This window comes from Tubulanus polymorphus, chromosome 3 (assembly GCF_964204645.1).
Source record: "Tubulanus polymorphus chromosome 3, tnTubPoly1.2, whole genome shotgun sequence".
Taxonomy (NCBI): Eukaryota; Metazoa; Nemertea; class Palaeonemertea; order Tubulaniformes; family Tubulanidae; genus Tubulanus; species Tubulanus polymorphus.
In genome coordinates, this window is record NC_134027.1 from 9,155,445 (window position 1) to 9,179,213 (window position 23,769).

A 23,769-nucleotide genomic window follows, 5' to 3' on the forward strand; every position below is an offset into this window, starting at 1 on the left:
TGACATAATATGTTATGAAATGTATAAACATGATATTTTCCCTTCTCGACAAACACCGCCATTATTGACATTTTCACCAAATATTTGCTTCAAAAGTATCGACGTTTTTAATTATTTTCATGTCGTATAAGTAGCCACTCGTCAAATATTATTTCATCACTTATCATAGAAAATGTTCGAATTTTATATTACCAAACGAAAAACGCGAAAAAGTTAGAAGATATGACGAAACTTGGACAACGAGAAACAATATAATTATTAACATAAACACATTTACGGTCAATATACTCTTAAAACCTGGACACATTCATACAGTACGACGGTTCCGGTTTAAAGACCATACACACGTCTTGGGATCAATTGCGACCTGTCCTTTGCTCAATTCAATTATAAGACACCTACTAGTATAATACACGCAAATATTCATTACGCATAAAGAATGCATATCATATCTACCGGACATTATTTCGTACTGATACATCGGACCTAGTAAGTTGATCAAGTTAGTCGATTATCCCAAGGCTTAAGTAGGCCTACAATAATACAGGAATTCAACTGTTGCAAGAAAATATATATCTGTTGGTCAGATTATTTGGAAATGAACGAAATACACATCGTTATCAAATCACGCCGTAAACTGTCTCTGAATGAAAGTTATATCATGTTGCTTGTCAATTTTATCATGAGGATTTGATAATATGTGATGATCGACAAACCCGAAGATGGCTTATCAAGAAGCAACGCAACCTACAACAACGATGGTCGGAACTGAACCGGACACAGGAGTCCGTCCTAACCCAGATAACGATGATGCAAAGGAAGTAGATGATGACTCAAAATGCCTGGTGATTAACTCATGAAACTTTTGTGGCATTATTGAAATAAGTATTTACTATCTAGTAGTGGTAAACGAGCATAACGACATTTAATAGATTAGATACGGTAGTTTATTTTGTTCAGCAAAAAGATATTTGCTTAGAGCAAAGAAAAACCTAAAATCTGTAATAATCAAATGTGGATAATAATCAAATATATACATAGAAATATATGGACATATCTATAGATTAAACTATAAATCTAATTTACTAAAATTAATTAGATTTAAATATGAGTCGACATTGCATATGCATTGTTATTTCACCCAAAAACTAGCTATTTTCTTGTTAATAACAATTTTGAATGAATTTTCATAATAAAAAAAAAAATACAATAGAAAATGGAAGCTATATTCCATATGTCCTTCAGCAAACAAAATCCTTTGATATAATTTGTCTAATATAGGAGTCCCTTATCGAAGCATGCAAGTCAGGAAGATTGTCAGAAATAGAGTACTGTTTGGGTACCGTCAAGAAAGAGCGTATCAACGAAACTCTCGCTTCATCGGTAAGATTGTTACGAAATACTGATGTATAATTCTAAGACGTGTTAACAATAACATCTTCATGTATTGAAATTTGATGCAAAAAGACATATAAAAAGTTCGCGATTATATCATTCATTTAAGTTGGGATACGCAGCCATCCATTGTGTCGCAGCATACCGAGGCCGAACTTGTGAAAACGCGATAGCAGCTCTGATTGGCGCCGGAGCCGACCCTAATTTACAATCCGCTGAATTACGGGAGACGCCGTTACATCTCGTTCTAAAAAACACCCGATGCAAATATCCCGAATCGACTATTCTAACTTTACTCGAACTCGGTGCCGATCCATGGATAAAGAATAAGGTACGGGGCACACTTGATTCACACTTATCACTAAATGTCTTCATAGATCCATACATAATCAATGTATGAATTTGGCATGAATTTTTACAAATATTATCAGAATACTGAGATAAATATTATACAGTTGCGGTAATGGAGGACTCCCAAACGCTATCACACGCTTTCAGGGTCGTACCTAGCATTTCGAGGGTCCTGAAAAAGTACAGTCCCATTGGATATAACAATCATATTTGCAAAAAGGGCACTTTTCGAGAATTTCTGCCGGGCAAAGGCCCCGCTAGATACGGCCCTGGCTTTGAGAGCCCTAATGTATACGCGTAATGGCAATGATGTAGATAGCGATGAAAGCCATCGATTGACAGCGTCTAAATGATAAGAATATTCGTTCATATGCGTTTTTCTTTTCAAACGAGAAGGCGTTGAGAACATCTTACGACGAGGCAACTACACGTGGAGTCGCATCACTTATCGACATATTAGGCTCGACGCACGAACTTCTACGTGACGAGGATGTAATGTCAATACAGGTATCATTCCTCGTGCCTTAGATTTACTGGAAATTAAGAATATTACATTACTCGTTACTCGCGTAGGATTAGGCGTTTCTCGTGGGTCAATAACGAGCAATTTTCCCGATTAAAACTGGTTTTAACGGTTGTCGTACAAGTTCGAACACCGGTGACAGCTGCGATCAGTAAAAAACAGGTGCCTTCATTACACTCGAATTATTATTACTCGAACAGGTTCAAACAACAGTGACAAATTTTCGAACGACATTTATTTTCGTAAAAACTAAATGAACGCATTTAGGTAAGACTAGACATACATTGCCGAGAATATATCATCATCGAAGATATGTATTACGAAAGGTAATCATTCCAACAATTAATTCGCTATCTGCCTCGAAACGAAAAAAAAAAACAACAAACGTCGATCAATCATTCATTGCCTTCATTAACTTACAATCAATTGAGACTACGGTATTTGTTCAAAAGACATACACCATATCTCTTCACTTAGACGTTGTTCGTTCGTCGCAATGGTTATATATGGTGGCATGGATTTTCAGATGTTTTGCTGTCTAAGTTGGCATCGTCGTCACAACTGAAAGAGAGAGGACTATAAGACTGCTTTGGGAGGGGTTTTAGGTTTATTCATTATGTCTAACGGCTTCGGTGTCGTTTTGATTTCAGGATGTGATCAGTAAATATCGTAAAGCATATCCGAGGATGTTCGATCGAGAAGTAGTAAGTTTGCTTGGGTTTCCGACTGTAATCATTCACCGTTTCTAGCGATTTGAAAAGTTCCCATTCAGCAGTCTTCTTTTTTTCTGAATTTAGAATCAACTGCATTTGCTCTGCATCGATGGTACTAAAAATGAAATTCAAAGATGCATTTTACAAGACAGGGCCATGTTGTTCAGACATAACGAGGTCAGCTATTTCAATATTCAACAACACTGTTTCCGTAAACACGGCAATTCAACTATTTTGCAACGAATCAAAGATAAATTCAAAGTTGAAATATTTTTAGAATGGACTTCTGCCCATACACGTGGCTGTTCAACGCGAACTGGACGATACATCAGAGATACTGGACCTACTAGTCGAACATAAAGCCGACGTTAACGGTAAAACAGTGGTCGATGGAGACACACCGTTACATATCGTTGTCCGGTTAGTCGGTTTACAGAAAGCTATTGAGCTCTCGAAAAAACTGATGTCGCTTGGGGCCAACACGAAATCTCGAAACCGGGTAGGCCTAAATATTATGTTATTACTAGCCTTTAAAAATCCATTCAGTTGTCATGGACACTTGATTATAATTGTATTCCCATTCGATCGTAAAAGTCCTGCGGTACATGCATTTATCTTTGTTTAACTTAAGCCACAACTTATGCTGTATGGTCTTCATCAGCCTCCATATTAAAATAGCTTTTTTTCTTAGTTTATTTCTATGTTTTACAGAATAATATGACGCCTTACGATTACGCTGTAGTGAAGGGTTATCACGAACTAGCTGAGATTCTCAGTTCTCCACTTTGGTTAACGGTGAGCGAATTTTTTTTCTTAATTTCATGATTTTTGCAGAATTCTAGGGTTGGGTCTGTAGCCCAAGTTATTAAATGAATGCCTAATGAATATTGTAGGATCCAATGGCGTTAGTCAACGCGGTTTGCAGAGGTGAACTCGACGATATAAAAACGTGCATAAAAAAAGGCGCCGATGTGAATATGAAAACCGAGGTAACTTCCCAGAAAATGTTCTTGTAAATTTCTAAATCTAAAATCTCATATCTCTACTTTGTAGCGATCGTATCCTACCGTTGATAACAAGGCCTTTCCTTTATTACAGATTGGCGCAGCCCCGATACATTATCTGATGACGCACCGAGTATATCAGGATAAAACAGAAGTGCTGGACGTCCTAACTCGGTCGGGATTACATATCAACTCCGTCAACAGAGATTGGGATACGGCATTAACACTCGCGGTTAGTAACTTCAACGACGGGAAGGAACTATGTACGCTGGTTTCACGTTTACTCGACGCCGAATGCGACAACGCAATGAAAAATAAAGTATGTATGCATGTAAAAACATATAGAATATCTGAAAAAAGTGTATTCTACTTTTGCTCTTATCGTAGGAAGGGAAAGATGCGCTGGATATCGCTAAAGAACGAAATTTCGCCGACGTGGTGAAGCTCCTAGAAGCGGCTAATATCAAGTTGATAAAAGTAGGTTGAGGTATTTCGTAAAAAAGGACCGATCAGATCCAGGAAGAAAGACACTCTAAATGATTTGATTTGATTTGAACACTTTATTTTTCAAATATAATTTACAGCATAGTGTACAAAGCATAATACAAAATACAGTAAATTAGACCTGGAGGGGCCTGTAGAAACTAAGGAATAGTTTGTATAAAACAGGTCCCTCAAAAGAGAAAAGAAAAAAAGAGAAATGCAATAAAGAAAATAATATGCTCACAGTCAACCCTTAACACACAAAATGCAATCAAAGTAAACTATGATAACAGCTTGATTAAGATATAATCATTTAATAAGCCAGTTATTTTCTGAAATATTCCAAAAACAATAATTTTAGTTCGAATAACTGTATGATAAAATCAAGCACAAAGTTGCTTTCTATAATTTCTTAGGAACAGTTTAGAATTTTCCATGTTTTTTAGATTTTCACTGATGTTATTCCAAAGTAAAGGGCCGGATACTTTTACTGAAAATGTTCTTCTTAGACTATTGAAAGAAAGTGTTTGTAAATCTTGACGTCGCCGAGTATTGTGACTGTGGATTTGAAAATTTTGGTTCCAATAATTTTCGAATGATTTCGGTAATTCGGAGTGGACAGATCTGTAGATAAAAGTACCTAGCTGAAGTTTATTAATATCTTTGAGCTTGAGGATATTAAAAGCTTTGAATATAGGGTCAGTGTGCGCCAAATAATAGGAATTAGAAATTAGCCTGATAGCTCTTTTTTGCAATACAATTAATGGCTGAAGTTTATTTTCAAAATTTCGTCCCCAAACTAAGTTACAATACTGGAGGTAAGGATCAATAAGCGACAAATAAAGGGTACGAAGAGAACTCACTGGCAGCTTATATCTCACTCTATTTATTATACCAATGCTTCGAGAAACTTTTTTCTCAACTGATTTTATTTGATCGTCCCAGGTTAGATTTCTGTCAATAAAAACTCCAAGAAAATTTGTGACATTGACTTGTTTGATCTCTATGTTGTTAATTGATATTCTCAAGTTATGTTTCATGTTTCAAGTTATGTTTACCGAACACCATAAATGACGTCTTCTTTACATTTAATGACAGCTTGTTTGTTTGAAACCAGGTATACAATTTTGATAATTCAATGTTTACTGTACGTACTAATCTGTCTAAATTAATGTCACTATAAAAGGCATTTGTGTCATCGGCAAACAATATAAGTTTTAACACATTAGAAAATTTAATGCAGTCGTTTACATATAATAAAAAAAGCAAGGGACCTAAAATTGAGCCTTGGGGTACTCCAATTTTAACGGTACATAACGAGGATTTATAATTTTGAATTTGAACAAATTGTTTTCTATTCTTCAAATAGTTTTCAAACCAGTTGTTAGAGATGCCTCTTATTCCATAAAAACATAATTTTCTTAATAAGATTTCGTGATCAACGGTGTCAAAGGCTTTTGATAATTCTAAGAATACCCCAATAGTTGATTTGTTTTCTTCTAAATTTTGAGAAATTTCATCAGTTATCAATGTTAAGGCCATGGCAGTTGAATGGTTCTTTCGAAAGCCGAACTGGTTTGGTTGAATGATATGAAACTTGTTACAATATTCGGTTAATCGATTATACACTATCTTTTCGAGAATTTTAGAAAAGCAAGGCAGTACGGATATCGGTCTGTAATTATCAAAAGAGTCATTATTGCCAGCTTTATAGAGTGGACGTATTCGCGCTACCTTTAGTTCAGCCGGCACTATACCGGAATTTAAGCTACAGTTAAATATATGAGTTAGCGGGTATTTTACAGAATCAATTATTTTCTTAACTACTTTTACAGAGAAACCATCAGCACCAGCGCCTTTGCTGGGTGAGAAATCATTTACAATCTGACTGATTTCATCAGGGTGGGTCGGGAAAAAGAAAAAGTTTTCATTTACTGGATCTGTCAGATATTCACTGAAGTGGGCACCTGTATCTGGTATTTGATTGGCTAGGTTGCTACCAATATTTACAAAGAAAGAATTAAATTCATTAGCGATATTTTCATAGCCGTTTACAACGATACCGTTCCTTTTGAAAGAGCAAGGTAATCTACTCCGATCATTGGAAGATTTTCCAATTAGACTGTTTAAGATATTCCCTGATTTTTTCATATCGGATTTGGCTGCAAGTAATTTAGTCTCATAATACTTTTTCTCGGCATATTTGAGTGTACGAGACAAGGTACGTTTGTAATTCAAATAATTTTTCAAATGTGATCTATTACGCAAAGATTTTCTGTACAAGCGATTTTTGTGTTTAATAAATATTTGGATGGATATATGAAAGCTGTGGGTACTGGAGTGTGTAATGGGTAGCGTAGTGTGATCTGTGTGCATTTGTGGCCAGCACACAGATCACATTGTTCAATGGGGTTTGGTCCAGGACTCGCGAGATTTTCAACACGGAAGTAACGTGTAATAAATGATGACTTGAATTGCATGACTACCTACCACCCCTCATTATTGTTGGAAAACTAAACGTTCGGCACTGACTACAAATTAGTAATAACATTTTAGAAATGGCCAGAATTTTAACTTAGGTTCTCATTTTTATTTTACAATTGCGATTGGTATAATTTTTTTTTAAACGGCCGTTAAGGCTTCATGTTTCGTCTGCAATTCACTGCAAATAGTTACGCAACTATGCACATTTCAGCGTTTTTGGCAGCTGTACACTCAATCGGCACCGTTCGTGACTAGCTTCACTGCGGAATTATCATTAATTAACATCGCCATATCACATCATCAACTTATATTGTGCCTTAAAACCCTCACAGCCGAAATAATTGAAATGCACACACGATTTCTATCATTGAAAATTGAGAGAGTGGCCATGTTTGTGTTTGCTGCTTCGCGTAAATCCCGCGCGGTGGCGCAACCGCGCGGAGTGGGGCCGATACGTCCAGAATGATTTTGATACTATCACCCGCTCTTTTCTTACATATGTCGAGCAGAAGCATTTATTCAAAGCGGTGCAAATCGGAGATGTAAAACGTGTCAGAGAACTGGCCGAAAAAGACGAAGCAGCCACTCCAATGTTTAACGAGGTTTGTCATGGAATTATATTTCGAATCAAATCCAGGATTCTACCGTTGAGCGTGAACAACGTCCAGTGTTTATCTATCGATTAACTGTTGACGTTTACAGGTTCAAGTCAATAATAGGCGATGATTCTTCGCATTTTCAGGATGGCTTTCATTTATTGCACGTGGCTGTGGCGGAAACTAACGAACACGACCGAGGCGAAATGATACGCGTACTACTGGACCTAGGCGCAAAGATAAACATCAAATCGAAACGGGTGCGTACCCCGAGATTCTAGAAATTTGGATGTTGAAATAGTCATCGATGATCACGATAGACCGTATTATTAATCCCCTTCCTTCTTCTGTAGGAGGTCGATACTCCATTGCACGTAGCAGTCAAAAACAACTTCCCAGGGGTAGTGTTACAGCTTTTAGAGAACGGCGCGGACGCGGCGATGACTAATCGCGTATGTATACCCCCTTCGTAAAATCTGTCGAATTTAAATAACAGTATAAGCCAAGAGTGTTCAAACTTCGTTATTAGGAAGGTAAAAAGCCGTACGATATAGCCGTCGAGTTGAAGTACGAAAGTTGTCGCGCCATATTCGAACGCAGGAAGGCCATACGAGAAAAATGGTTGAAAGGAGCGAATAAAGCAAAAAATGTGTCGGTCGCCTCTAAATCATGTACCATATTGTAAATATACTGAAGATTTTTATAGTTAATTTAAAGAAAAAAAAAGAATTTTATCAATACAGCCATTAATACACACCATTGTATTCATCTATCCACGGGTTTTTTGGAAACGAATGGTCACGATCAGCCAAGAAAGCTACTACTGGATTGATAATGAGTCAGGGCAACTGTGGATTGTGACTTGACACGTTCGATGAGCTTTTCATTTTGTGCAATACAATTTTATACAAAGGGAGCATAAGTCCTGTAGGCATGTAGTCTCCTCATGTTCACGTATGAATGTATTTATTTCATTCATTCAATTTCATTTTTGGTTGCATGCAATTGTCGAAAAAAAACCAAATTTGTATCTATCGAAATCCATTTTATTCATAAGTGAAACCATGGACTCTAAAACGATTTTAGAGTCCAAGGTGAAACAGAGCTGTGGTCAGATACACATTATGATAGTATACATATTTTGGTACCGATAAAACACATTATCCGATGTTGTTGATGACCGCCATGGCAGCATCGTAATTTGAGTCGATAATCCAGCGAGTTACTGCAATGAGTAAAAACAGTTTTACTGCAGAAGTAAAAAATGTGAAAGAAATACCATTCATGGTCTGTCACAATGTACTTACAGTCCGGGTTCGTTTCGGCGAGCTTACATAGGCAGTTGTTGTGCAGAATTAAGCCACACGGACAATCGCCTACTCCCGATGAGGCACCAGTGGTAGAGTCTGGTAAAACTACAAAGATTTTACCGATAAAATAAGCTCATTAATGCAGCGTGGCGTTACAATATTTTCTCAACGAATTATGACGGATGAAAAAGTCTCGCGCGGTGGACTGCTGCTTACCAAAAGATGAGTCGACCTGCTTGAACAAAGCCTTATATCCAGATTTGTTTATGGAGCCGTCGGACTTAAAGGTGACTTTCACCTTGTTACTTGTCGATAACCAATCAGCGCCTTTCGGACGGGTACCGCACATGTTGCCGGATTTGCGTCCAGAAATGACGTCTTCGATCTGAGAATGGAAAAAAATCGCCATAGATCAGTAACTGCTTTTAGAATTTCACGGCAATACAATCTTATGATTATCACATGAGAGGGATATCGTGCGCCTTACCAATACGTAATCGTTTCTGCAACCGCTCCCACCTTCCAAATTGAACTCTTCGAATTTCAAGTGAACGCGCATGCCGGTAGCGGCTTGTATATTTATGACGCAATTCCTGTTGTTCGGGTATGATAGCGGGTAACTCGGAGAACTGATTTCACCACTAGTATCACTGAGCGTCTTACCGCAGAGGTCCGGAAGGGTTGGCACGGTCGTCGTTGGTGCTGGTGTGGTTGTTGTCGTCAAAAGCAGGACTTCTGTTGGGAAAAAAAATTAAACTAAGGATCCCATATATATCCTTACTTGATGAAATGCTTGACGATCTGACAAATTCAAAATCCAACCGACAACGACGAACGATGAAAATTCTGAATTGTACCTCGTTCCGAACTGGTCAGTGCTTGATAATGCAACCAATATCCACGTTCCTCAGAGTTTATTCCTCCTTGCATCCTGAGGATAATGTGCACCTTATTGGAGTCGGACACCCAACGAGTACCAATAGCGTCGCTATTCTGACCATTTAACATCCCGGTAGATTTTGACGTTTTTAAATCACGTAGCTATAAAGATACACGTCGAAAACTTAATTCGAAGAAAGTATGAATCCCAATCGCATCGAAAACGTGCGTATTGGTATAGACTCTGATATATAGGTGCTGAATACAATATGATATTTTTTTTCTAAATAATTTCATGTACGTAGACCAATGGTAAAAAGAATGTTTTATCAAGGTGGTCAAGCGATTGTAGAAGATCTTCAACAATTTGATGTATGTACCTCGAGGAAAAACCCAGATGACCTAAGACTCAGATCCTTGATGTCAAAGCGAATGGTCAAACCTTCGTCTACCGCCACGATTACGTCACACGATGTATATGGTTCGACTGTATCCGGATAATTGGGCGATTTGATGTCACCAGACGGCGCTGTCAAATATCCGCTACACTTGTCGTAATATTCTGAAAACAAAGAACGTATACCGGTATTGAAAGACACGAAGGATAAACTTGATTCGGAGTGACGTTCGCCTGAATACCGTAAGGTTTATTAGCCGGTACTGTTTTATACTTTGCTTTGAAGCCACGTGAATTGCTCGATCGGGAATCACTTCTGAACATCAGTTCGACCCTGTTCGAGTCGGACACCCAGGTTTTTCGGTTGAACGCGGAGCCGCACTGTCGTTCACTGGTACGCCTACTGTTCATATCAATTATCTACAATAAAGAATACATACATTTTTGCTTCAGGTAATATGATACCGGCAATCATGTCTTCGATGACTTCATCACCAGCTTGATTACAGATATATACCTCCAAAGAATCCGTGGGACAGTTGGGTAATGCATTGATAAGGTGAAAATCGATGAAATCTATCACAATTTTCTTTCCAGTCGGAACGTGGATACGTGTTCGACAGAGAGCTTTTTCGTAGAATTCATCCGGGTAGTTCGGTGAGCGCAGTTCACCAGTTTCTGCTCTCAGAAGTCCGTCACAATAATCGTAGAATTCTATGAAACCAAGAATGAAAAAATGGTTCAAACTAGGTGAAAAAAATCAGTCTTACCGTCACAGTGTATAGATGTGTATTTCAGAAGTGTTTCGCGTAATCTTTTGCGTATTACCGTCATCTTTAGGTTCAACTTGTTGATATCTAAGCTTGAAGCCGTTGTATGTATGACTATTATGTTTGCCGCTTATGAACGAAACTTCGGCCCGGTTCGAATCCGAAATCCATTCTTTCCCGATTCCGACTTTGGTGCCGCACAATTTCAGGCTTTCTTTGGAGCTGACCAGATCGCGGATCTGTTCATGAGAAAATGGTGATGAAATGATACGGTAATTCGCGTAGCGTACAAGGAGCTAGATTGTTTTTTGTTGTTGTTGTACGAGAAGATCTCTTTTCCTCAATAGCGAACTGACCAGATGAAGGCTTCATAAAAGACGTCTTACCATTGGCAGACGGACATTTTGTGATCAAATCTTTAACTGCGATCTCACTATCATAGAATGATTTCCCGTTTAGTATTTCTATTTTCGATAGTGCATTAACACGCGATAACAAACAAATGACAGTTATACAAAAAGATACTTTACATCTAAACATTTTTAAACCTGATTTGTGAATCCATATTGTCTGACCTGCAAAGAATCGACGCGACATTCCGGAAACGCGTGAGCCAATTCCACGTCATCGAAGTGGAATTTGATTTTTTTCCCCGGTTGTACTTGAATAATTGTTCTACATTTGTCGTGGTCGTACCAAGTTCCGGGGTAGTTGGGACTCGTCAGTACACCGTAGGGTAACGTCATGAAACCGTTGCAGCCATCGTAATAAACTGAAATTGAAATATGTCATATATATAGCAACGATATGTGACACTTGCCAATCACATATAGGACGGGATTTGTGAAATTAATTGATAAGTTGAATATTTAGGCCTAATTTGTAACCTGAGGCCAGTTGCATGGCCATGGCTTAGATTTGAGACTGGTCTAAGACCAACTTAATTCTCAAGTCAATATAACAAAGACCAGTCTTAAGATTTAAGACCACTTTTGGATTTGTGCAACGAGATGGCTCTGTACCTGCTGGGGTCGTGGTATCTATTGCGGTGTATTTGGCAGAAAATCCACGTCCACGATTAGACTGATCTCTCGGTGACGTATGCAAACTGATTCGGATTCGATTCGAAGTAGAGACCCATGTTCTGCCGCTGAATCGCCGGCCGCACATCTTTCCGGTGCTGGCACCAGTTTCTAAATCGTCCAACTAAAATCAAGACGTAAGCGAAATCTGTTTCCATAAACTAATACCAATATTGTAGATACATGTACTGGGAATCTTTCTACGGTAACCGATTTTTGTAAGTTTTCAGGGGTCCATTCAACTTATTTATCAGAAAATAGATAATCATAACAGTGATATTGATAATAATAATCAATGATAATAATAATATATAATACGTAACTATATAACTTCATTTTTCACTCTAATTAATTTTCGATCTTGAAATAGGGATTGTCCTTGTTATCTATTTGATTGGTAGATTTGGTATAATCTGTTTTGATTTGGTTTCCCTTCCAAACCCACCACACCTGCCGGGAACTAAAACCGTACTTTTCAATGGCTAATTTGGATTTTGAAATTTGAATTTGAATAAACAGAGGACCGACGATTGGAAAATTTGTAGAGGCCTTTTTCCGAAGACTTCTTTATCTTGTAAAATGTTATGCAAGAATGGTTTTTCTTTTTTCCCCATTGATGCCACAACCTTAACTTACCATCACATAGTCGTTACTACACGCTGGGTACGTCGAATAAACGAGATTAAAATCCGTAAAGTCCACTCGGATCTTTTGGCCTTGATTGACTTCCAATACAACCCTGCAGTCGTAGCTATAATCAAGGTCGTTGGGATAATTAGGAGAGCTGATTACACCCGTTTGTTTCTTCAGGTACCCATTACAGCCATCATAATGCTCTGAAATAAATAGATTTCTTTTCAGGTGGAAAAAGTGTATCGCAACTTTTACAAAAGGCCTTTAGGCGCTTTTTAAATCACATACTGTAAATATTAATTGATAAATGTTATATATCATAAAGCTAGTATTTTGGGGACTGAAACGGATGACAACTGATGTTCTGACGGTCTGTTATAAATTCACATCTTGTTTTAGACCAAGTTTTCGCTTGTACATTACTTGATCCACCATTCAGTCTTATTTGCATTTTACTCACGTATCTTTCCGGCCGACTTCTTGACAGCTTCGTACGTCAATTTATAACCTCGGGCTAATTGCGAATTTGACGAAGACGAGAAGATGAGGTCGATTCTATTCGAATCCGATACCCAGATCGTGTTTTTATATCGATTAGCGCACAGTTTTGCGGTTTCCTTCTGACTTTCCAAATCTCTCAGCTTTTTGTGCAATAAGAAACAAAAACAAAAATCAGAATTTCATCCTCTCTCAGATGTGCGACATTCTTTTATCAAAATAGAACGACGTACAACGAGCAACTTTTAAGAAAAAAAAGGATGAACTACATTGCAATGGGGATACAAAATTTAAATGGAAATGCATTGGCATGCATAGAAGATTTTGAGTTGAACATACGTACCAAGACGAAGTCAGTGCAAGACCCGGGTCTTCCGTAGAGCTCCAGAACCTCGAACTTAAATACAACGCGCACACCGTCTGGCAAACGGAATTGCGTTTTGCAATTTTCTCCTTTTCTATAGAAATTGTTAGGAAACCCCCAGGAGGTAACGGTGCCGCTTGTCTGGCGTACAACTCCATTACAACCGTCGCTATACTCTGAAATGATACCGGCGATAAGAAAAAAAAACATTGCTGATGTCGTTCGATTTCCGAAAATGATAAAAACGTTTCGCGTACCTATTTCGTTTGGTTTGACTGCTTCGTACGAAAGTTTATAGCCGCGAAGATTGTCTTGACTTCCGTTCGGGTCGACTTGGAAATGAATTTGGACTCTATTCGAGTCGGATTGCCATACTCTTGCAAATTCCGGAAATTTCTCACCGCAGTATCGTTCAGAACGACTGGTCGACAAATCTTTTATCTGAAGGCAGGAACTTGATCAATGTACAAGATATTCCCAAGTGCATTCGCGTTCGTAAACATTGTTCAAGAGCGTATCTGACTTTTTTTCAATGTTTTTTATTTCCAAGAGCTTGTGGCAGGTTTTCTTTTATTTCAAAATATAGGGAATGACCTGCTACGTATTTGATTGGTAGATTTCGTTTGTTTTGTTTTGATTTAGTGTCCCTAACAAACCCACCATTTTGAAATCGTAAATCCAAGTACATGTTATAGCTGTGTGATCGGCGGTCGAATTTACAGTATTTTTCTTTAAATCGAAGTACGCAATTGTAAATTTTGGTTCCGGTTCATTTAAACAATCTTAGCAGGTACATGAAAGAGCGTTTTTAAGATGAGGCTATTACGGACCGACCCCGTCCCTCCTTTGATGACCCATGAAAGGTGTTCTCGTCAACTACAATCCATTACCTCCAGGGAACTTCTGCCGCAGGTGTATACGTAGAAATCGTCGAACGTTATTTTCACAATTGTGCCAGGTTCCACGTTTATCGTGACTTTACAGTCAATTCTATCGGGATACCAATTCGGATATCTCGGTGACGTCACAACTCCTGTAGATGCTTTCATGAACCCATCACATCCGTCAAAATACTCTACAAAATGTATTAACTCAATACAGATACATACATTAAATCATTTTACGACAACGCCGTTTGACGATGAAATCCTATTCAATGATATTGCCAGGTAAATGCCATCGAACTAACGTAGACAGTAGCAGGGCGAATCCAAGGGGGAGGAGGCGGTAGGGGTCTCGACGCGCCCTGCTCCATTTTCGATATTTTTTTGATAGTGTCACCAATTATATCAATGATATAAAAAACCGCAATGCAAATCTTTATCGATTGCTGTTTCGGTGTCTGCCAGAAACTACTGTAAGGTAATGCACACATTTTTATGAATGCATTTTTCAATGTAATGTGAAAAACTGTACGTAGGAAAACACTGCGCTTGACCCCCTATGCTCAAATTTCTGGGTCCGCCTTCAAATTCATTGAGTTGCCTTTGAAAATATATTTCTGGAAAGAAAAATAGACCCATTGGAGGACACTAAGGGACACCATAAGACGAGGGCTAAGAGATATCTTGCAGACTCGTGAGGAGGGCAAAGAGGTGCTGATTTTAGAAACACGAATAGATGCATACCGTGTTGGATCTTTTCTACGGCTTCAAAAACAATTCGGTAGCCTCTTGAATCACTGGATGAATATTTGTACGTTTTCAACAATATCTGTACTTTGTTCGAGTCGGAGTACCAGATACGACCCCTGTGACGCCACGTCGCGCATGACTTTGGTGATCGCCTGTGAGTTCCAACGTCAACAATCTTATGAAAACATAAACATCCCATGCTAAACAAATTTCATCATCTACATAATAAGATACGACTTTGATCATACAGTATTCATACCTCAATGAATTCATCATTGCAATCGGTCGATTGTCGCATAGATACATCTTCCAATAGCAGACGGATTTTCTTGTCTTGTGGAACCTCGATTGTCTGAGCGCACTCTAAACCACCTTCAAGACGACGGGGATACGACGGCGATATAGCCTCACCGGATGTCGTGACCAGATGCCCTTGACAAGATTCTGTAGATTGTAAATTTATGATAAGAACTAGCGAAATACACGTGGAGAACATGGGTTTTTATCCCAGAACTTGCAAACTTTTCGAATACATATATTTAACCTCTGCAATCATACTATAATCGTCGGTGGCAAGGAAATGTTTGTCACGTCACTCCTTTTAAGCATCGGCACCTCCAGCCGTCAAATTCATCAATGCATGACCAGGAATATGGATGGAACATGGTTAACATTTTTTCAAAGTTCAATTAAAAACCTACGATATAGAACTTTTTTGTACATGAGTGACGTTACTACATTCTAGCAATCTTACCCGTGCTGGTGGCTGGGTATTTGCTAGTATGGTATAAAAGCTGTATATCTACTTAATTTCTCTAGCTAGCATAGCGGCAAGTTTGCTTCAGACACCGTCTTCGAGACTAGAGAAAACGACTTTGCATATACCTATTTTGTTTGCCGTCGAACTCGTGTCAGTAACTAGTCCAGAAGTTATAGCAGCGACGCATAATATCCCCAAAAGATTCATCGCCACGCAATCTATCAATTCTATCTCGAGGAACTTCATACCTGAAATGATTTCAGCACTGATAAATCATTGCCGTTTGTGAAATTCGATCACCAATAACACGTGTTTATCAACAAAACCAGTTATCAATCTATCCGTATTAAATCAATTTTTTGACATTTTTATTTAACCACAAATCTAATCACGTTCATCCACATGTTCAAATTAGTTTGGTTAATTTGAAATATACTGTATACGGTACCTTAAGCTTTCACTGTATAGTCTAATAGTATTTGCTGCGTGATACAGATGCTCTGTACTCTTTGAAGCTAGAACTGAATAAGATAACTACGGCTTATATCTGTATTAGAAATTTTCAATACCTTTTGATATAAGACGGTAGTTAACAAATCTTCAAGTAGTTAGCCCGTGTTTACAGCTTATGAGAACATAGTTTCCCGAGTGACGTATACAAACAAGATAATTAGAAGTTCCGGCAGGTCAAGTGCATGTTTTCTGAATAATCGTCGTCATAGTAAACAATTCTAGATAACAGTTATATCACCGTCTCGGCGAGAACTCTCATAAGTAAAAAACAGATGTTTTCTAGAAAAAGAATCATTGAACAGTCACATATATACGTTACGTAGATTTTTTGTTCTTCATCGTGGCGCCCGGTGCACGGAACGTTCGTTTTTTTACGAACGAACAAAATGAGAAGAAATGCAGGGATGGATTTTCTATGCATAGCTGAATTTAACACTCTTAATGAAAGCTACTTAAAATATTCCGAATGGTTATTGAGAATTCTGTTTGTCATAACGCTCAGGTGATACCTTATACCTCCGTCTTCCCCGGGTGAGGCCCCAGCAACCGTGCTCGGCGTACCGGTTTCGTCAGGGGAAATTGGGGGCTGACTTTTGCATCTTCTGATTTACATGGGAATGTTCCCTGGAAGAACCCATGGGCATGGAGATCACATAAAACGCACATATTCATATATTCTAAAAAGCACAGACAAAAATTACGTGCAATAGATTACAAACATTTGGCATTCTAAGCTAAAAACCCAGTGGCTTTCTCGGGATGAGTATAACAGGCAATCGCGGCGTTACAGTTTATTCTTCTGCATTCTTATCGTATCGTATCGTATCCATTTGGTACTCTGGTCTCTTAGACCTTGACCTCTCCTAGCGTAAATAAAAATCACTTGCCGCGTAATAGAAAGTAACGTTCGCTAAAAAAAATCATATTGCAATAATGTATGAACAATAAACAAAAGTAACAGTTGCGAGTGAATCGTTTCGCAGAAGACGTTTGACAGTTCGTTACACAATTAATCTAATTTAAAGAATGTCATGCTTTTGAATTAGAATACTTAAGATCAAAACTGGTTTTTACACAGTTCTGTTGACGTTAAGAAACTATTTATGTATTCAATTTGGTATGCAGAACCACCTAGTTATGTATATGGTAAGGGGCGTGTGACGTGACGATACTGGCCTATTTCTTATAAGCACCAAGAGAATCAGTTGACTGCTGAACGTAGATATCATGGCTCAACCAGGTTAGTCTTTTAAGAAACTCTGAAATCTTCATTTACTTCCCAGTTTGAAAAAGTTAGCATTGTAATGAATCCGATAATCCCTATGTAAAATATTCCACCATATTTCATTGTATATCTCTGTATTTCATTTAGCTAAAGGGGAAGCGTATGTAGTGGGTCAACCGCCAGCTCAGTACCCGGGTCAACCACCAGCTCAGTACCCGGGTCAACCATACCCACAACAACCTCAGGGCACATATTATGGGCATCCAGCAGGACAGGGGATAACCACAGTCATCGTTGGGCAAGGTCCGTTGCAAAATCCGCCTCCCGATCATCTTGTCTGGTCGATCATGATGATTATCTGTTGTTGTTGGCCGCTGGCTATTCCGGCAACGATCAAATCTTGCGATGTCAGAGACGCCGTCGCCGCGGGAGATCTACCGAGAGCGCAGACCGCGTCGAAGAGCTCGAGATGCTGGAATATCGCAGCATTGGTCGCCGGGATATGTGCCCATCTGATTTGGATCATCTACGTCATCGTAATCTACACTGTGTATGCGCATACACTATATAACAGGGCCGGATAAGCTACAATATATTCGAATTGAAAACATTTCAAAAAAGGAATCTGGGACTAATCTCCTCTCGAACTGTAATCGTCTAAATTATGTCATATTGCCACCAGAAAGGTTTGGGCAAACATTGCCCAGAAGAGTGGGATAAGCTGCAATTCGAATTAAAAATTAAAAAAAGAGATGCCAGGAACTAATCCGTCTCTCGAACTGTAATTGTCTTAATTATTTCCTATTGTCACCAGAGAAAATGATTTAAACGTGGACCTTAATCTATGAAATTGGAAATCTTTTCATATTTGAAATATGGAAATTTATAATTTCCACTAATATTCAGTGTACTTGATATTACAGCGTTTCAATGGACTAACAAATTATATCGCGCGAGCTTCGTCATTTCTTTAATGCGTATAATATGCAGAATGTTATTAACATAAAATACAAAACCAAAACCACTAACTTGCAAGTTATTTGACGCCTTGAAAAATAAAATTGCTGACGTAGTGCACATTTCCCCACACTATACACCTTATTATAATGCAGAGTAGTTCACTATGTATTATCTGAAAACATATTGGAAGTGTGTGACATCGAAATTAACTAAAATTACGAAAGACTTAAATCTTCCTTGAAAAGACAAATACAAAATGTTTATGTTCTATCACACTTCATCTATTATAGTCTATGTCTTATGTTGTCTCTATGTAGACCAATATTATATTTCAGTCGGCTCCATACGGCCCATTAATAACTGAATCTAATTTCGAAATTTCAACCCACGACTTTGAATCTGACCTCGAAAACTGGATCACAACGGCTCATTATGAAAAATGGATCAAGTATTATATTCATGTATAAATATAGTTTAAAGAAATAGATTTGTTATTACATGTGACATTTATCTTATCTTTTATTACATTAAAAATGGTGACTCGTCACAGAAACGAATTATTGAGTCGGAGGAGACCAAAACTTCGATCTATCGCTGGCTCTATGTGTCCATGCGTGAGCCTAAAGACAAGCGAACCTAGGGGATCGTGAAATACTTTTGTGAAAGTTTGAAAAAGTTAGCATTGTACTGAATCCGATAATCACTACAATGTTCCATCCCATTCCATTGAACATCTCTGTATTTCACTTAGGTAAAGGGGAAAACTGTCAATCGCCACAACAATCCCAGGGCGCATATCATGGGCCTGCAGGAGAAGAGGGGACAGCCACAGTCATCGTTGGGCCAGGTCCGTTGGAAAATCCGCCTCCCGACTAGTTTATCTGGTCGGTATTGATGCTTATCTTTACTTTTTCGCCTTTGGCTATTAAGGCAATGCTCAAATCCCTCGATGTCAGACACGCCGTAGCCAAGGGAGATCTACGAAAAGCGGAGGTCGCGTCGAAGAGCGCGAATGCTTGAATATCGCCGCATTGGTCAACAGGGTATGTATCCATCTGATTTTGATCACTGTACTCATCGTAATGTACGTTGTGTTTGCATCCACTGGATTAGATAAATTGGGAACTTCATCTGGCTCCACAGGATCAGATGCAATGTCAAAATGGAATAGTCCATATAGTGTCTAAAAAGGAATTGGATCGCCTTCAATCATTCCAGCCTTCGCACTCTAGCGACAAAGCCGTCGCAACAACGACGCAATAACGACGTGTCTATTTCATATTGTCACCACACCAGAAAAATGATTTAAACCCTGTGCTCAATGTATGAAATTGGAAATCTTATCAAATTTGAAATAAGGAATTTGTTATTATTCATCTTCAGATTTTAATGACGCCTTGAAAAATAACATCGATGACGCATAGACTCACACAGTACACGTGTCATCAATGTATGTTTAAAAGCGTATTGGAAGGGTGTGAATTCGAAATGAAATACAAAATGGGCATGTTTTATCGGATTTTATTATGTATTATATTGTATGTTTTACATGTATGTCTCTATTTAGATATATATTATATTCCAGTAAAGTCGGCTCTGTACGCCTCAATCAATATCTGAATCTATTTTTCAAATTTCAACCAAAGCCTGTGAATCGGGCTCTTAAAGCAGGATCACAATGACTCATTACGAATAATGTACAAGGCATTATGTTCATGTATGTATAAATATAGTTTTGATACGCATTAAAAATTGATTTTCCTAATGCGTGTTCCTTTTCTGTAAAGCCAGTTTCACTCTATTTCCAAAAGCGTTCTGTGCGTGGTGATTTTCTGTTCTATTAGATCACAGAAAAATAAAATCAGAAAGATAATTTTCAACAAAAAGGCACACCAGAATCTAATCTTTATTGCCTGGAAACATACATCTCGATGCACTTTGCATTTCTAGGAAGCACTTTGCATCAGTATACTTCATTTATTGCTTGGACATTACTCACCAAAAGCAGAACATTTTCAAGATTTTCGGGACGGGCCCCTTTTGACGTGGATCAGGCCCATTTTTTAAAGATGTGCTTCCCTCAACAGTGGTCTCTGGATCTTTCCTGGATCCCAGACCTTTACCCGATTTTTTTGCAAAAATTGCACGGGAATTAATCGCACTCGGCATTATCGACAAAGAATTGAATATGCTCGTTTTTCGTAAGTAATTTAGGTTGTTTGAATTGTATTGCGCTCGTCAGCGGATTCGACGATAGCACCAACTGTCGAAATCTCGAAAACGTTCCATCCTTTACCGAATACACCGACATCGGCTGTAAAATTCCTTGATGACGTTTGGCCCGATAGTTTTCTTGGGCCTCCATCAAACCTTCGTCAAACTGTGAAAAGATTAGACATTTTCTTAGATGCACTCTCAACTAAACCTTTTATTTCTTTTTTTATTTCGTCGTATATGAAACTGACCTTGGTTCTTGCGTGTCGAGACAATTCAACCGTATTCCCGTCCTTCGTTTTCAGTTCGACGAAGATAACTTCGTAAAGCCCTTGATTTACCCCATCCCTAGTGACTAAAAGAACAATGGAAATCACGACAGAAATAAACAGGAAATTAAATACGTTTCGATATTCGGGGCTTCAGAGGGTTTTTATAATTACTTACTTTTCGTTACCTCCTCAAACAATGGACCTTCGACGGATGTGTACTCTACAATGGACACGTTTAATGAATCCGCAGCGATGTTCAAACCTTCTGCTAGGGCGGTTTCGGTCAGTTTTTCATTAGCCACATTTAGAATCTGACCAGATCTGTTAAAAACTAGTGTTAGGTATTATTCGAACAATCTATACACACCAACTAAACTCATCGACCGATGTAACCTCCGAAATGAAACATTTCCATCACAGAACGATTCTGAACAATGTTAATACCGCTTTTCCTCTGATGCTTACCTGTAGGAAAGATCGATTAGTGGCAAGTCGTTATAGTATCCAACTACTTTGATGACGTCACCGCATCTATAGCGGTAAACTCCCCTGTTATTGGTTACAACAACCTCGTACTCTTCGTCTAATCTCAACTGTCGCATACCAAAATAGATACATGTTAATCATAGAGGTCAAGCCTTTTAGATAACGATATGAAATTTTCAGCAGTTGATATGCGCTTTATACCTGGTGGATTCGTTTCGTCGGAGGATGGTCGCTGCGCACTTCATCGATCGCGATGAATTCAAAGAAAACCTCGTCGACAATCGGTGTGTAGTTGCCTTCGGTTTCATCGTTAACGAATGTCAGACACGCCGCGCTGCTTTCCGTACTACCATACGCGTACGAGACCACTGGGATTTGGCCGAAATATCTCTTTTTCAACAATTCTGCGCTGTTTTTGAAAGACCCCGACGTCAAGAGGGCAATGCAGCCGGCGTTCGGCCAAATACGTGGCATGATGTCCTTAAAGCCACATTCGAATTCTTTCCTCAGTTCATCTGCGCGATGCGGGTCAGGTTTCAGCAGTGCGTTCAGTTCAGTTTTTATCGCTACCGATAGGGGGAGGGCAGACCACGCCTGGCCTATTTCTATATCTGTACATAGTTGTTTCCATTTTGCCTCGAGTAGTTGCATGAACATCATCGTTGTTCCGACGAATGTAAATATGAAAGCTTCCGTATTACGTTTTCCTAATACGAGAAGTGCGTGCACGTAGAGAACAGTTTCTTCGCCTGCCAGGGACGCCGCTTTGTTGATCTCATACGGAACGTAACCATTTGATTCGCGGCCAGAAGAAATCGGTCCTATTCTAAGTCCTTGCGGTGACGTTTTGAACGTAGGATTAATTCGAATACCGAATGGTCGTTTTAGATGAGTAAAAGCCGGAAACATATGTTGGGCCCGATAGAGAGTCATGGCAACATCCAAAACGAAGCCTTTAATGTGTAAATTGGAAATCGGGAATAATTTGTTATTTCCAGTCGTTCCTGATGTCGCAGCATAATACACAACCTCTCCTTTGAAAGTGACGTCTTTCAGATCCCCGGTCTCAAACGTGTAATCGATGTAAGGCTTGTAATCTTTATAGTTTGTTAACGGCTGAGTCTTGAAAAAATCATCAACTGAATTCATCTCTTTAAACCCGTGATCTATACCGTACTTCGTGTCTCTTGTATTTGCGATAAGTTTCATAAGTAGACGATTTTGCGTATTTTCGACATCTTTGGATGACCTATTCAAAGACCTGTAGCGCCACCAACCGGTGATTGGGATGATTATTCCAATCACGAAGTAGAAGCCTACGATGAACTGCAAGGACTCTGAGTCGCACGGTCGTCTTCGAGCTATATCGAAACACACAAAACTGAACGCGACGCTTCCTCCGAGTAGTATTACTGAAATATTCAATATTAAAAGACAGACTGAATACATAGAATAGCTTATACTGATGAAGCAAATTCCGAGACAGAAGTATGTCCATCTTGGTTTTTATTGCCCCCGTCTTATTCTAAAGAACTCTATGCCCACAATCAGACGATAAAACCCAAAAAAAGCTCTTACCAGAAACAAAAGATGAACTGTTGATTGCTAGTGTCCATGCATTCCAAACCGTTAAGATGATACCAACAGTTCCAAGCATCACGAACAGCTTAACCCAAGCCATGATGAATTTCGCGATACAATGCTATGATTGAAGGTCCGGTCAATTCTTTACGAAGATATTCTGTGAAACCGATTTTCGTTAAACAACAGTTTATATGCGAAATATATAACTCTACTGGAATGAGGTCATCAACGACAATAGCGATATAACGAAAATGACACTTTTTACGATATCTCGACCAAATGTACATATATACAACCACTCCGTTCATATCTATAGATAAAGCGAAAACACGAATCTATGTAGAGTATAGGAGTTATTTCTTGACGAAATCGGCTGCTTCCTTGGAATTGGCATCATCGTCTTATGATTGTTTTAAAAGATCGAATGATTTCCAAATCTTAAACTACGTATAGCTATTGCACATTATGCGCTCCTTAATTATTCAAGCTGAGACGAGTAAGAAACGAGCGAGTATGACATCTTTATGTGGATAAAATTGAATATATTACATTATCACCATACCGCCACCACGACGATGACCACGACGACGACCACAACGACGACCACCACGATGACCACCACCACGACCACCTCCGCCA

The 23,769-nt window shown here is 38.7% G+C and overlaps 4 protein-coding genes across 5 annotated transcripts; 2 read left to right on the forward strand and 2 right to left on the reverse strand.

Annotated features, from left to right (window-relative positions):
* Positions 1–443: 443 nt before the first annotated feature.
* Positions 444–8,240, forward strand: LOC141901993 (uncharacterized). Its single transcript, XM_074789607.1, has 16 exons — positions 444–489; positions 688–845; positions 1,282–1,383; positions 1,505–1,726; positions 2,143–2,253; positions 2,920–2,973; positions 3,067–3,159; positions 3,260–3,481; positions 3,694–3,777; positions 3,876–3,971; positions 4,081–4,305; positions 4,374–4,463; positions 7,463–7,555; positions 7,696–7,809; positions 7,903–8,001; positions 8,079–8,240. The coding sequence occupies exons 2-16, from the start codon at positions 723–725 to the stop codon at positions 8,232–8,234; spliced, it is 1,884 nt and encodes a 627-aa protein (XP_074645708.1). The 5' UTR covers positions 444–489; positions 688–722; the 3' UTR covers positions 8,235–8,240.
* Positions 8,241–8,583: 343 nt separating this feature from the next.
* On the reverse strand, positions 8,584–16,498 carry LOC141902574 (cubilin-like). Of its 2 annotated transcripts, XM_074790373.1 has the most exons (20): positions 16,325–16,498; positions 16,002–16,124; positions 15,376–15,560; positions 15,111–15,291; positions 14,373–14,557; positions 13,740–13,923; positions 13,462–13,658; positions 13,081–13,261; positions 12,624–12,823; positions 11,928–12,111; positions 11,481–11,677; positions 10,964–11,144; positions 10,653–10,849; positions 10,378–10,555; positions 10,119–10,300; positions 9,717–9,900; positions 9,347–9,594; positions 9,076–9,244; positions 8,857–8,964; positions 8,584–8,774 (listed from the first exon to the last, which is right to left on the reverse strand). In XM_074790373.1, exons 2-20 carry the CDS (start codon positions 16,120–16,122, stop codon positions 8,710–8,712), a joined length of 3,327 nt encoding a protein of 1,108 aa, XP_074646474.1. In that variant the 5' UTR covers positions 16,123–16,124; positions 16,325–16,498; the 3' UTR covers positions 8,584–8,709. The 2 variants fall into 2 exon arrangements, with proteins under 2 accessions (XP_074646474.1, XP_074646475.1); XM_074790374.1 differs by lacking the exons at positions 16,002–16,124; positions 16,325–16,498 and adding an exon at positions 15,871–15,951.
* A 924-nt stretch (positions 16,499–17,422) lies between these two features.
* On the forward strand, positions 17,423–19,072 carry LOC141902042 (proline-rich transmembrane protein 1-like). Its single transcript, XM_074789681.1, has 2 exons — positions 17,423–17,629; positions 17,762–19,072. The coding sequence occupies exons 1-2, from the start codon at positions 17,617–17,619 to the stop codon at positions 18,196–18,198; spliced, it is 450 nt and encodes a 149-aa protein (XP_074645782.1). The 5' UTR covers positions 17,423–17,616; the 3' UTR covers positions 18,199–19,072.
* A 1,109-nt stretch (positions 19,073–20,181) lies between these two features.
* On the reverse strand, positions 20,182–23,349 carry LOC141902043 (uncharacterized). The gene is made up of 6 exons (XM_074789682.1): positions 23,125–23,349; positions 21,748–22,958; positions 21,526–21,653; positions 21,236–21,381; positions 21,040–21,143; positions 20,182–20,954 (listed from the first exon to the last, which is right to left on the reverse strand). Exons 1-6 carry the CDS (start codon positions 23,225–23,227, stop codon positions 20,727–20,729), a joined length of 1,920 nt encoding a protein of 639 aa, XP_074645783.1. The 5' UTR covers positions 23,228–23,349; the 3' UTR covers positions 20,182–20,726.
* Between the last annotated feature and the right edge of the window lie 420 nt (positions 23,350–23,769).

Excerpts from the sequence above, each read along its gene's own strand:
- LOC141901993 (XM_074789607.1), top strand. The coding sequence starts at position 723 with ATGGCTTATCAAGAAGCAACGCAACCTACAACAACGATGGTCGGAACT. Across the intron at positions 3,972-4,080 it reads ATGTGAATATGAAAACCGAG|ATTGGCGCAGCCCCGATACA; the intron begins GTAACTTCCCAG and ends CCTTTATTACAG. Across the intron at positions 7,810-7,902 it reads TAAACATCAAATCGAAACGG|GAGGTCGATACTCCATTGCA; the intron begins GTGCGTACCCCG and ends CTTCTTCTGTAG.
- LOC141902574 (XM_074790373.1), bottom strand. The coding sequence starts at position 16,122 with ATGAAGTTCCTCGAGATAGAATTGATAGATTGCGTGGCGATGAATCTT. Across the intron at positions 15,561-16,001 it reads TTCGACGGCAAACAAAATAG|AATCTTGTCAAGGGCATCTG; the intron begins GTATATGCAAAG and ends TACAATCTACAG. Across the intron at positions 15,292-15,375 it reads GCAATGATGAATTCATTGAG|ATTGTTGACGTTGGAACTCA; the intron begins GTATGAATACTG and ends TGTTTTCATAAG.
- LOC141902043 (XM_074789682.1), bottom strand. The coding sequence starts at position 23,227 with ATGGCTTGGGTTAAGCTGTTCGTGATGCTTGGAACTGTTGGTATCATC. Across the intron at positions 22,959-23,124 it reads CAGTTCATCTTTTGTTTCTG|TAATACTACTCGGAGGAAGC; the intron begins GTAAGAGCTTTT and ends TGAATATTTCAG. Across the intron at positions 20,955-21,039 it reads CTCGACACGCAAGAACCAAG|TTTGACGAAGGTTTGATGGA; the intron begins GTCAGTTTCATA and ends ATCTTTTCACAG.